This window comes from Paramisgurnus dabryanus, chromosome 8 (assembly GCF_030506205.2).
Source record: "Paramisgurnus dabryanus chromosome 8, PD_genome_1.1, whole genome shotgun sequence".
Lineage (NCBI taxonomy): Eukaryota > Metazoa > Chordata > Actinopteri > Cypriniformes > Cobitidae > Paramisgurnus > Paramisgurnus dabryanus.
The window spans coordinates 29,953,188-29,966,530 of record NC_133344.1 but is presented as its reverse complement, the minus strand read 5'-3'; the positions used below and the strand labels follow the sequence as shown (position 1 = coordinate 29,966,530).

Genomic DNA, 13,343 nt, shown 5'->3' with positions numbered 1-13,343 from the left:
TATCTCATAAATCACGTCCTAAATCAAGTTTGAATTGTTCAAAGTGTACTAGATCTTCTCAGAATGTGAGAGTCAGTGATAAGGAATGTGCTGTATTCATTCTCACCACAACTACTTGCAATCATAACAATGTTTGGTGGAACAACACTGACGAAACAAAGACATTGTTGCTTTTCTTTCTTGTATATTCATCTGCACGTCATTCTTCAAGCAGTGATGATAATTACACAGCACCTTTTATATGCTTTCAGCTCATTAAACATATAAATGGTCGACAGAGGAAGTAACAGTGGTAAAGGGCAGAGTATACCTATACGCATGGAGTATACCCTACCCACTTCTTTATTAGATGGCATAGGGTGTACTTACTTCTAACTTCTAAATATTAATTAATAATATAATTTTTTATAATGATCCTTACGCTGAGAAGTCAAGCAGAAATCATTAAGTACCAATACTGGCCCAATTTGGAGTAAACTAAATATGTAAGACTAATTTTACATTTCACTGATTATAACACCTTATTAATTAATCCAGTAAAATCATGAACTGGGCCTGAAACCAATATCACGTGACTGAATGGTATTCGGTCATTTTAAAACAATGGACGCATTGTTGCCCTCCTCTGTGACATCCTATCACTTCTAATGACTGCAAAGGTATAATTAAAGAAATGCCTAAAACATGTTTGACAGGAACATCATCTCAGACGATACAATCACATCACCAATCTCTCCTACAATCTTTTCACAGATTCCAATTTATTACACCTTAAGTGACACCATAATCAATCTAAACTATAGTGTTTAAAGCTTGGGTTACCTGTATTGTCGATCTGTTTAACCTTTGAGATCTTAAGGGCAACACATAATGCTTGGTTAACTGAGCAGAAACGAATGAGAGGATTTGCATCTTTAAGCTTTGAGGAACAGCTTTCAAAATTGACTATTGACCCTCAAGGAGGAGCCTGCTGCTTTCGGCAAGCTAAACATAAAAAGTAACTACAAGTTAAGTACTCTTAGTGCACACTATATGTCAACTGTAAAAAGACTGTTTTACTCTAAACACTAACGCTAATTCAGATTAAGTGCTCTGTTTATTCACCATTGAGTTTAATGAGCAGATTGCGGGTTCGTGGGGTGAAAGTTTGGTGCATTTTGTCCGCTCGTGAGCTCTGTAGGGGTACAGGAAGTGTTGCCTATAGTGACGGGCTGAGTTTACAAGCCAGCAAAGATGGAGAAGTACGAGAAGATAAAAGTGGTCGGGAGAGGAGCGTTCGGGTAAATCAACTACGATTATAGGGTTTGCAAAACTGGCTTTGATGCTTTTGAAGGCACGTGTAATAAAGCTGATAAAAGTTTAGTGGTTAACTTGAGAGAGAGAGAGAGTCGTGTCAACACTTTAAATCCGTTGCGCTCATAATAAAAGTTAGCGGATCATCCTAAAAGAGCAACGTAGTGTTTCCGCATACCATCAGAGTTATACCGTTACATCCATTATATACCCCGTGTCATGATTTATTATTAACAATGGAAGTTTGAAATGTTATTTTTTTTTTTTAAAGAGTAAAAAGTTTTAGGTCCTGTTGTGCTTTTTAAATTCCTTAGTAAAATTGTCGCGGAATGTGTATGTGAAACCTATTGGGTTTTCATAATATGAAAGCAGTCTCAAAGATGCTAAAATTTAGTGTTCATAAGTAAAGAATAATGAGAAATGTGCACTTACTGTCATTTTCCAAATATGAAGAGTGTCACACTATTTTCCTCACGTAAAAGACGTTTGGTTAAAATGCACTTGAAAGTTTTTTCTTAAAGGGATAGTGCACCGAAAAATTATAATTTTGTCAAAATGTACTTACTCCCATGTTGTTACAAACCTGTATAAATGTATTTGTTCTGATTAACACAAAGGAAGATATTGTGAGGAATGCTACTAAACCGATCAGAAGCTCCATTGACTTCCATAGTTTTACATTTCCCTACTGTGGAAGTCAATGGGGCTTCTGATTTCGAACAAAGAAATTTGTACTGGTTTGTAACAACACGAGAGTGAGTAAATTTTGACATGTTTTATTTATTTTTGAGTCAGCTATCCTATTTAGTTTTTAAATTTACAATATTTTAAGTGGATATATTTAATCATTAAAATTCAGTGCTTTTGGTAAAAAATGGCTAGTGCAGAATTTTTTTTTTTTTAATAGTAACAATATAAAAATAATAAAATGAATACAAAAGTGACAATTTTATATATGCAGTGAAACATTGAATTTGTACCTAATGAATGTTATATATATATATATATATATATATATATATATATATATATATATATATATATATATATATATATATATATATATATATATATATATATATATATATATATAATTTACTATAACAATATAATGTAAGGACAGTTACTCAAGTACTTTACACGCAAATTTTTTTCCAATACAATGCAAATTCAGCTAAAGATCGCAAAATATCCACATTGTAAAAAATGATGGCAAATCAATAAATATTTTTAGATTTTATATTATACATATATATTTTACTTCACAAATTAAATGAAAACTTGTTTTTATATGTTATGTCAACTTATCACAGGTCAAAACTTTAAAAAAGTAGGTTGAATTGATTTGCAAAACCAAGTTGTTTTAACTTCATGCTGCATTTTTTTTACAGATATTTGATTTTTTTGAAGATTATCATTTGATCCCACTGACTGAAACAATGTCCACATCCTGTATTGCTGTGCTGCTTTTCACCGTGTAGTTTGCCTACATTAAAGAAAATGTCTAATTGTTAACTTACATCCCTTCCTTATCTGTTACAGTATAGTGCATCTTTGTCGCAGACGCAATGATGATGCACTGGTGATCTTGAAGGAAATCCCAGTAGAGCAGATGACTCGTGATGAACGTCTCGCAGCTCAGAACGAATGCCAGGTTCTCAAGTTACTCAACCACCCCAACATAATCGAGTATTACGAAAACTTCCTCGAGGACAAGGCACTGATGATCGCAATGGAATACGCTCCAGGCAAAGAAATTTAATCACTGTGTTTTGACTATTGCAAAACATGTAATGCCTTCGAGTGAATTTCATGATGAACTTGTCATATTTCCCCTGAAAACCAAGATAGATTTGCATGACATTTATGTTTGATTACTGAAGTAATGATACTGTAATTTACACATCATGGTAGTATTTCTTATATTGCCTTTAATTTACAATGACTCATTTTGCAGACATTTTTATTCAAAGCGAATTATAGTTCATTCAAGGTATATGCTACATATTTATCAGTCAGTGTGTTTAAATCTGTGGGAATTGAACCCAAATCCTTTTGTGCTGATAACCTTTTGCTCTACCAGGGAGCTACAGGAAAACTTTATATTTAAAATAGGATTCATTGTCTTTAAGTAAAATAAGTATTTAAGTACATACATATATTGGCATTTATATATTCATATAGGCATTCCTTTCATTTAGGGTAAAATATGACCCAGAAATGTTTATGACATACTTTGTCAGACTTACTTTAAATTATAAGTTGGGGTTTGAAACAGCAGGATAATAATTGATCAAATTTATAAGGGTGTGATGAGATCTCGTGCGACATATGATTTCAGTTTCCCATTCATCTATTTTATCAATTAGGATTTTTTAAAGAGTGTGAAAATCTTGTCTCGTTCTCGTGAACCTAATCTCGTGTCTTGTCTCGTGGAGTAGGTGTCTCGTCACACCCCTACCTACATATTTACGTATATATTTTGTATGTGGAGAGTATGTGATCCTTTGTCTCTTTATTGTAGGGGGAACCCTGGCAGATTACATACAGAAGCGTTGCAACTCCCTGTTAGATGAGGACACCATATTACATTTCTTTGTACAGATCTTACTTGCTCTTTACCACGTGCACAATAAACTCATCCTACATCGGGACCTCAAAACCCAGAACATCCTACTAGACAAGCACCAGATGATAGTCAAAATAGGTGACTTTGGAATCTCAAAAATTCTTGTGAGCAAGAGCAAAGCTTACACTGTAAGTACCAGACATTATTGTTTGTGCATGAGGTTTACATTTGAGTAATGTAGTTACTATTCAAGTTCTTCTTTTTATGGCAGGTTGTGGGTACACCATGTTATATATCTCCGGAACTATGTGAAGGAAAGCCATACAACCAGAAGAGTGACATTTGGGCCCTAGGCTGTGTTCTTTATGAGCTTGCTAGTCTCAAGAGAGCTTTTGAAGCAGCAGTAAGATACATTATTATTTATTTAGTTGTCTCTCTTGATTTTAAATCCTTAAAGCACATTATTTCTGTAAAATGTTATATGACTGTGGAATAGTATTTATTACGCATTATTTCTGCAGTATGCATTTATATTTTACGCTGATTAATGCATAAAAATGCATGCAGTATAACCGAGGGCATAATGAAGAGCTCGGATGTAAAACCCTCTAACATGTAAATTAGCATTTCTATTAGGTTCTTATGGTTAGGTTGAGAAATTTCACTTTAATGGCAATGAAGAGGTTTTTTAGTAATTGAAATGTCTTATTTTCTCAAATGTCACTTACTACACAGAGCCATACTTCACAGAGAGGCTAGGCAAAATCGTGTTCATATTCGTGGACTTATCGCCGCTGATAATCTATGCGATTTTGCCGAGCATCTCGGTGAAATATGGCTCTGTGTAGTAAATGCAGCTCCATCTGAAAGCAGGTCATGGCAATTTACTACTAATCACGAAATTGGCTTTACTAATGAGATACGCATGAGAATCGCAGGTGATTTATCGCCTACCCCTATGTCACTTTAATAAGTCTTTCGCTGCAAAACCCTTTAAGTACATGCAAAAATCTTCAGTCACTTTTCACCGTCCTTTTTAAATAAAGGCAAAACGCTAAAAAATGTGGTCAGTATCCTGATATATTCAGTAAGCCTCCTTTAACCGGGTCAAAATCTCTTGCACAGTGACTTGTGCGCACCATTGTTCATCAAATTCTTCTTGTAACGCACCTGTCGTGTACTTTGAGAAAATTGTTGTTGCTTTAACATATTCTGCCAACAAAGTGGTATTTCTGAAAAGTCAGAGGCCGAGATAAATCGGGTTTGGAGCCAAAGTTTTTGATGAAAGTTTAGTATGTGCCAAAACCAGTGGCAGCCGGTGACTTCTTTTTCAAGGGCGCACTATTTAAAAGCTGTATTTATTTCCGTCATGTTTGTGGCTCATCATATAAAAATATGTTTTCGTCATGTAAACCAAACCTATTCATGTCAAAAGAGGTGCCTGCTGCAGATGCTTATAAGGGGTTTATGATAAAAGAGACGCTCACGCTTTAATCTCATGTATAATTAAGTTTTTGTCTTGCGAGTATTTAGTGAACATGATCATCATCTATAATAAACCCTTTCGACACATATGTGGCAGGCACGTGTTTTGACATGACACATGATGAACATCGGTTCACATGACGCAACGAACAGACACAACAAACACATATTTTGAATTTGCACCCCTTGGAAGAAAAGTCACCGCTGCCACTGGCCAAAACGTAATCTCATTTTTGACTGAGGTTGGGTTTTAGTGCCCTTTGTATCGGAGCTCTTCATATATTTTATTCCGCAATGTGCTCACTTTCAGTTTGACAAATAAAACTAAAGTAGACTGGTAAACAAATCAGAAATCCTTTGTTTCCTACTTTAACATTGAATGACAAGCTAAGTAACTTTGTTTTCAGAATCTGCCAGCCTTGGTGCTAAAGATCATGAGTGGCACCTTTGCCCCCATTTCAGATCGTTATAGCCCAGAGTTAAGGCAGTTAATCCTCAACATGCTGAATTTGGATCCATCCAAGCGGCCCCAACTCAATGAGATAATGGCCCATCCCATTTGCATCAGGCCATTGCTCAATCTCTACACTGATATAGGCAATGTCAAAATGCGCAGGTAAGATTATTTTATAGTGTTTACTATCGTTTTTATTTTAGTGAATTTAATTTTCAGTTTTTTTTTTATTTTAATTAGAATCGAAAAGCCCCTGTCTAGTGTACAGGCAGGTTCTCATGGAAGACCTGGTGCACGGGGAACCGGTAACAGAACCAGAGGTGAGATACAATTTTTTAATTAAATAATAAGTGAGTCTTGCTCTGTTCATTGACTGTCTGTACAAGCCTTTTCTGTTTAAATTTGTGCAATATTTTCCCTTCACTAGGTGGGCTTTCCAGTTTAACTTCAACAAAGATGATGCATCCATTGCCTTTGTCTGCAGTGTACACCTGGGGCAGTGGTATCTCCCCTCCTCTGCGTCTGCCCATGTTAAACACAGAGGTTATCCAAGTCTCCCTGGGTCGTACCCAAAAAATGGGCGTAACTAAATCTGGGAGGCTCATCACTTGGGAGGTTGAAATTTTTTTCTGTGATATGAGTTCAATATAAATTATATTCAGTGCAGTCAAACACATTTTTCTGTGCAAAAGCATCTCAGAGTCATGTGAGCATAACAGTGGTCTTTTTTATAATGCAGGCCCCCTCCGTCGGATCTGGTGAGCCTGCTTTGCCTGGTGCTGTTGAGCAGATGCAGGCGCAGTTCATATCCCGCTTCCTGGAGGGTCAGTCTGGTGTCACCATCAAATCTGTATCATGTGGTGATCTTTTCACCACCTGCTTGACAGGTATACAGCCTCTTACCATCCAGAATTGTCAGTAATCTCAGCCGTAGTCCATACGTATATTTTCTGATGGATATTGCAGTCAAAAAATTACAAGTGCTTGCCATCAGATGGCAAGAGTGCACAGTTGCTAATATGTTGTGCAGGCTGCTACAAAGAGTGCTAAAATAGGATAGAAGGATAAATTCATCACTGGATTTGCCAAAGTTTCCAATTTTGTGACATCAAGTTTTTAAAAGCGTTAAAGTTTTGTGTTTTTTGTCCCCCTGTGGTAAAACTCAAGTTTTTATTGTTGTTTATATGGAGTTAGACCGTTTCAGCAATAACAACATAAACAAACGGCTTTTGTGGAACACACATAACTTCTGGTAAACTCTGCTAAGAATCAATAACAACAAAGTCCTTTTAGTTTATTTATATAAAAAGCAAAATAAACAACACCTAAATTACATAGGAATTGTTATTTTCGATGGGGTATTTGTTTCAGGAGTTTACTCTAGTAACTAATCAGACCATTAAAAAAAAGAGGCCCGAAGCAAGTTCCGACCAGATACGTAATTGCATCACCGCACGTGCGTCCGATGAAACCGCCTTTAACATGCTTTAAGACAAACCATGTGCAATTTTCATCATTCAACACCATTGCTGAGCATTTTCTTCATAACACTTCATAACATCATAACCTAGTTTGCAGCACTTGGACCTCGGCAGTAGTCAGGAGTGATGATGTTACTGCGCCGAGGTCGAAGTGCGGCAAACTGAGTGCTCTTCCACCATACAATATAGTTCTAATTTTTTATCCGCTTTAAAAATCGCCACGTTTTATTTTGTGCCACCATACTTGTGTAACTACTCATGTAACACTCTTTAAATAAGGAAAATATGGAAGTGTTTGGTGGCTTCTAAATTCATCCCTGTTTGGATCCTAAGGAATGAATGGGGCTAGGCTAAATGCTAACAAATTCACAACGCGCTGTACAAAGATTAAGTGCATGCATTGATAAAAGATAGGTATGTATTAATTCATCTAAGTAGAGGTAAGAACATAGTAAAATATTAAAAAACTGTGGTATTATCCTTTAATAACAAGTAAAATACAATAGATATCGGAAACCATAATTGAGCAGTCTACATTGTTTTTCGAGTTAATGAGTCATCACGTTACTTATTATGGATGGATTGAAATTCTGATGCAGAATTATTCGATTTTTTGTAGTATCATAGATTTTTGGTTTACCCGCACTTATAAAGTCTATATAACTTTGGTAGCTACTTCCAGTATACGTCAAATGGTCTCTTCCCCTTTAAGTTGGTGTTTTTTTCCAAAATAAGCTGCAAAGTTGACCAGACTTTATGCTAAAAATTAAGCAAATAATATATATTTGTTAACATTTTTGTTAATATTGACAAAGGATATAAAGAGGATGTAAGCTCCCGTTTGTAAAAGCCCTTCTTACAGAACTCATTAAGCACCATTTGCTCACACAGCCCAGGCTAATCTCTTGTCTCCTGGCATTGTAGGCACAGCGGTATACATTTGTCTGCTCTAAAGTGAAGGATATGTTGTTAGCATTCATCTCGGCAGGGCATCATTAGTCCTGTGTCACCGGCACACACTGCATAGGGCTTCACTTCATGCTTTTCTCATGCAACACTTGATGGAGAAATGATTGCAGTTTAATCCTGTGTTTAGATTAAACCTGCTCTCTGTGCATCTTATGTTCATCAGCAATAGCTTCTGTAATCTTCTTGTTTTCATGTTGCAGACAGGGGAATAATCATGACGTTTGGGAGCGGAAGCAATGGGTGTCTCGGCCATGGCAATTTCAATGATGTGACACAGGTAAATCTGTTTTTTTTATCGTATTGGTATATTTAAGGCAAGTGTCACCAATGCTGTTGCTTAGGTTTAAGTATTTGAAGAAGCTCTTTAACCCTTTAGCATTACATGCACTTGTCCTCTACTGTTTATAATACAGACATGATGGTATCAACAGTGCAGAACAAGTAACCATTGTGCATGATATAGGAAGTTGTGCTATTATATTTCTAAAAACAAATATTCAAGTACAAGATCGAGACAGACTTGGGCCAGTAGCAACCTCCATTGATAATACATAATAATGCGCTAAAAACATTGTAGAGCATACACATTGTGGCTATGGGATTTGTACAAATTATTTGACAAAACTCAATAATGCATTTTGTATTTATATGATTTGTCATGTGAATTTAGCCCAAGATAGTGGAAGCTCTTCTGGGTTACGAGTTGGTTCAGGTGTCCTGTGGAGCATCTCATGTACTGGCTGTTACCAATGAGCGAGAGGTTTTCTCCTGGGGGAGAGGAGACAATGGTAAATGAGCAGCGTCATTCATTTGTCAGTCGAATGCTGTGGTTCATTAGGTTTCTCTTTGTAGTTTTGTAGACAGAATTGCCTCCAGGCAGACCTGCAATTTTCTGCTCTGTCATTCTCTCTCTGTCACACTCACTCTCTCCTCATATCTCTCTGTCTGACAGGTCGGCTGGGTTTGGGCACTCAGGACTGTCACCACTCACCCCAGCAGGTGAGTTTGCCAGCTGATTTTGAAGCCCATCGAGTGCTGTGTGGAGTGGACTGTTCAATGGTCATAAGCACACAGCATCAGATTCTGGCCTGTGGGAACAACAGGTACTCAAAAAACGTGCTTAATAACTCTTATTCTTTATAAAGAGTACAAGAAGTTCATTTTTATTCTTCATTTAAATCGCTTAGTTGTTTCGCTAATGTTTGGCCGTTTTTTCTTAGATTGCCAAACCAGTTTAGGGAGTAAACACTCCTCATTCTTGGTTTAGTGTCTGAAAGGACTGTGGAGGATAAAGTTATTTCATCACAGGAAGTGACCAACATCACATCCATATTTTACAAAACTGAGTCATGTCCTATAACAACAATGTACAGTTAAACCCAATATGAACTTAATGAACTTTCAATTTACCTACGCTATGCTATCCACATTCATTTCAGAGTGAGCTCTGTACTCTGTAATTATATGGCAATACAATGTCGATACAATGTTGACACCTCTTACTAATGTTAAAAAAATCGTATTCTTGTTAAAGAGCAATACTGTTATCCTGGGGCGCTACAACTAATGTACAGAGAAGTACATAATGAACCATCTCTTTACAGATTTAACAAACTGGGTTTGGACGAGGTCTCGGGCACAGAAGAGCCCGCATCTCACTGTCAGGTGGAGGAGGTTCATATGTTCCAGGCTGTCCGATCAGCTCCTCTAAACGTTGAGAAGATTGTTTACGTCGACATTGGAACAGCACATTCTGCCGCAGTCACAGGTATGCTAATGCTTTAGCTACATTAATGCTCAAAATTTTTATTTTTGGTCAGATTTGTTTGGGAAATGATCATCTGATCTGTGATCATGTACTGTGTATACAGAGAAGGGTCACTGTTTCACCTTTGGCAGTAACCAGCATGGCCAGCTTGGCTGCAGTTCCCGCAGAGCCACTCGAGTGCCATATAAAGTCCCAGGACTGCAGGGGATCACCATGGCAGCGTGTGGGGACGCCTTTACTCTGGCAATCGGTGCAGGTAACTAAAAACAAAATAAGGGTGCATTGCAGTAAGGAGAATTTAGGGAGAATTTTGTTTGATTTATATCGAGATAAATTCACAATGTCAAACATTTATGGTTCTTCTTTTTCTTTAAAGGATTAGTCAATTTTCTTGAAAAAATCCAGATAATGTACTCACCACCATGTCATCCAAAATGTTGATGTCTTTCTTTGTTTTTGTTCAGTCGTGTAGAAATTATGTCTCTTGAGGAAAACATTCCAGGAAAATGCACTTTAAACCACAACTTCTCTTCTTCATCCGGCTGTGTGACGAGCCAGCTCGACCTCACGTAATTGCGTAATGATGTAGAAAGGTCAAGTGTTACATATATGAAAAGCACATTTGCGGACCATTTTAAACAATAAACTGACACAAAGACATTAATTAGTATCATTCGACATACAACAACGTCGAAACGGTCCTCTTTCTCCACACTTGTAAACACTGAGGCGTAGTTTCGCATACATCATACGTGACCTCTTGACGTGATGACGTTTTGCGTGAGGTCGCGCTGGCGCATCACAGGACCGGAGATAGACGAGAAGTTGTGGTTTAAAAGTGCATATTTTTTATTTTTCTTGCCAAAAATGACAATCGTTTCGCTAGATAAGACCCTTATGCCTCATTTGGGATGGTTTAGAGTCCTTTGAAACTCTGTTGAGAAAAACTGTTAAGTATTAAGTGTTTGGTTCTTTTAAAGTCCATTAAAATTAGTTTAATCCTGGAATGTTTTCCTTAAAAATCATAATTCTTCTCGACTGAACAAAGAAAGACATCAACATTTTGTATGACATAGTGGTGAATAAATTATCTGGAATTTTTTTTTTAAGAAAATGGACTAATCCTTTAAGTGCAAGACAAGTTTTAATTTCCTTCTTTTAGTTTTGGACTGAAATATAATCCGAACAGTTTTTTTAGGAAATTTACTCATCAGTAATGCAATACAGTTTTTAGCTATAACAATAACAGCAATGCCGCCCATGCAGTTTGGAGATGTCTATTAAAAAATCTATACAACCAGTGGCGGCTCGTGACTGCTCATACGAGGTGCGCTAATTCAAAATAAGTGTTCGGAGTGTCATGTGTGTTGCTTGCTTTTCAAAATATGTGTTTGTTGCATCCTGTGAACCATGTGCATCACGTGTTTTGTCAAAATAAGTGCCTGCTGCACACATGTCAAAACCGTTTATGATAAAAGACACACACACATGATGGCCTATATACATGTTGTGACGAACTTCGCATCGAGTGCCCTCCAAAAGAAGAAGTCACCGGCCACCACTGTATACAACAGTTTATTATTTTTAACATTATGTTATAGACAAGGCTGTTCTGATGCCAATATCTTTTAAGTCACAGTGTGTGTTATAGTGGGGGCAGGTAGGTAAATTAGCATGACATGCGGGTAGAGGTCATCAAGCACGCAACCCCGACTGTGTCCCGCAGGCTTAAGACTCTCAAGACCTTTATTGTTTCATGTTGTCTTTGTTCATTCATGATTCTCACAGGACCTGACATCCAGGGAAAAAGATGGACAAAGATGTCATTCAGCCTTGTTCTGTGTAAATGGTTTTCAGAATTCTGTGTTAATTTTCTGCTTCTTCATCCTGTAGAGGGGGAGGTGTACACCTGGGGTAAAGGGGCACGCGGTCGACTCGGCCGAAAAGAAGAGGATTCTGGGAAACCGAAGGCTGTGCAGCTCGACGAGAGCCACCCTTTCACTGTCACGTCAGTGGCCTGTTGCCATGGAAACACACTCTTGGCTATAAAACGTAATGTGCAGCAATAATCAATTTACAGATATCATCTTATCATTTGATAATTCTGGGTTGAAATGTTTGCTGTTTTTGTTGACCCTTAAAAAGCAACGACTTCTATACAAAACGTTTTTCTGGATTTTAAGTAAAACCAAGTTTTTTTGATAACTTATCATTTGTGTATTGGACAATTTTGGATTGGATTTTTAGTCAAGACTAACAAGATGATATTTTTCATTTCCTCAGCATTTTTTGAAGAGCCTGTTCCAAAGTAACATGACTGAAGTAACTCAACGCACTGAACAGAAGATGGTTATGGTCTTATCTATAAGGAAGGACTAGAGGATTGTTCATTGAAGAAGTGCAAAATATGCAGTATTTGTAAAGTGAAATATCATTAAGTTTCAATAGAAGTGCCTCTTTTTGTACAGACCAATAGACTGAAGACCGGCACATTAAGTAGCAATGTATATAAGTCAAAGTATTAGCCAAGTGTTTACAAGAAGAGAAAGGGATGGAAAAATAATTCTGTGACCTTAAAATGTGGAAGTAAAACGGAAAAAATGATAATATGAAGATAAAAAGAGCTGCAAAAGTTGCACATAACTGTGGAAAACAAACACAATTTTTATGTAAAAAAGCATAAATATATTACTAGACATTTTGACAGTCAGTTGTCAATAAATAAATACATAAAAAATAAAACAAAAGAAACCATTGGAAATGAATAACTGGAACCTTCTGGGAATCACCTAAATAATATATTCATTAAGTGTTTCTATTATTATAGCTGTAACAATAATAAATATTTATGTATATCATATATAATGCATAAAAAGCAGCGTCATGTTTATTCTCAAATGAATACCATCAACATGGCACGCAACACACAAAGCTCATGGATACGTCATGCTATGATGTAATTCATGTGCAATGCGTGATGCTCATCAAGTGTCTGTGTCCAGTGACCGCGTTTGTTCATGCCTATGGTTCATGCAATGCATATTTAACTACGGTCAGCAAAGCCAGCTTAGAGACAGTATGTTTAATAAAACTGAACTATTAATATTACATAAATGACACGGTTTGTGTTTTTTATTTGACGTACCGTGTAAGATTGCTATGTATGTTGCTCGCCAATAGAGGGAGTCATTTCTCTTACTAATAATTCATTTTCCTTACAAACTCATGCAACCTTTTGTTTCCATTCGGATAATTGTCTTTGTATGCACACTTGCATTAGTAAATATTATTAATTATTATTTAACAAAGGAAAATAAATATATT

At 36.6% G+C, this 13,343-nt stretch overlaps 1 protein-coding gene across 3 annotated transcripts in view; it reads left to right on the top strand.

The window, feature by feature from the left end:
• Positions 1–13,343, top strand: part of nek8 (NIMA-related kinase 8) — a 19,106-nt gene extending 5,763 nt beyond the window's left edge. The window contains exons 1-15 of one of the 3 annotated variants that reach the window (XM_065281492.2): positions 1,175–1,280; positions 2,836–3,041; positions 3,818–4,050; positions 4,134–4,265; positions 5,755–5,963; positions 6,042–6,121; positions 6,229–6,416; positions 6,541–6,688; positions 8,452–8,528; positions 8,922–9,039; positions 9,204–9,354; positions 9,856–10,019; positions 10,123–10,275; positions 11,913–12,071; positions 12,303–13,343. In XM_065281492.2, the coding sequence (XP_065137564.1) occupies positions 1,234–1,280; positions 2,836–3,041; positions 3,818–4,050; positions 4,134–4,265; positions 5,755–5,963; positions 6,042–6,121; positions 6,229–6,416; positions 6,541–6,688; positions 8,452–8,528; positions 8,922–9,039; positions 9,204–9,354; positions 9,856–10,019; positions 10,123–10,275; positions 11,913–12,071; positions 12,303–12,331 (2,094 nt within the window). In that variant the 5' untranslated portion in view covers positions 1,175–1,233 and the 3' untranslated portion in view covers positions 12,332–13,343. Of the gene's footprint in view, positions 1–1,174; positions 1,281–2,835; positions 3,042–3,817; positions 4,051–4,133; positions 4,266–5,754; positions 5,964–6,041; positions 6,122–6,228; positions 6,417–6,540; positions 6,689–8,451; positions 8,529–8,921; positions 9,040–9,203; positions 9,355–9,855; positions 10,020–10,122; positions 10,276–11,912; positions 12,072–12,302 lie in introns of those variants that run through there. The other 2 variants (XM_073815621.1, XM_065281493.2) reach the window with 2 other exon arrangements.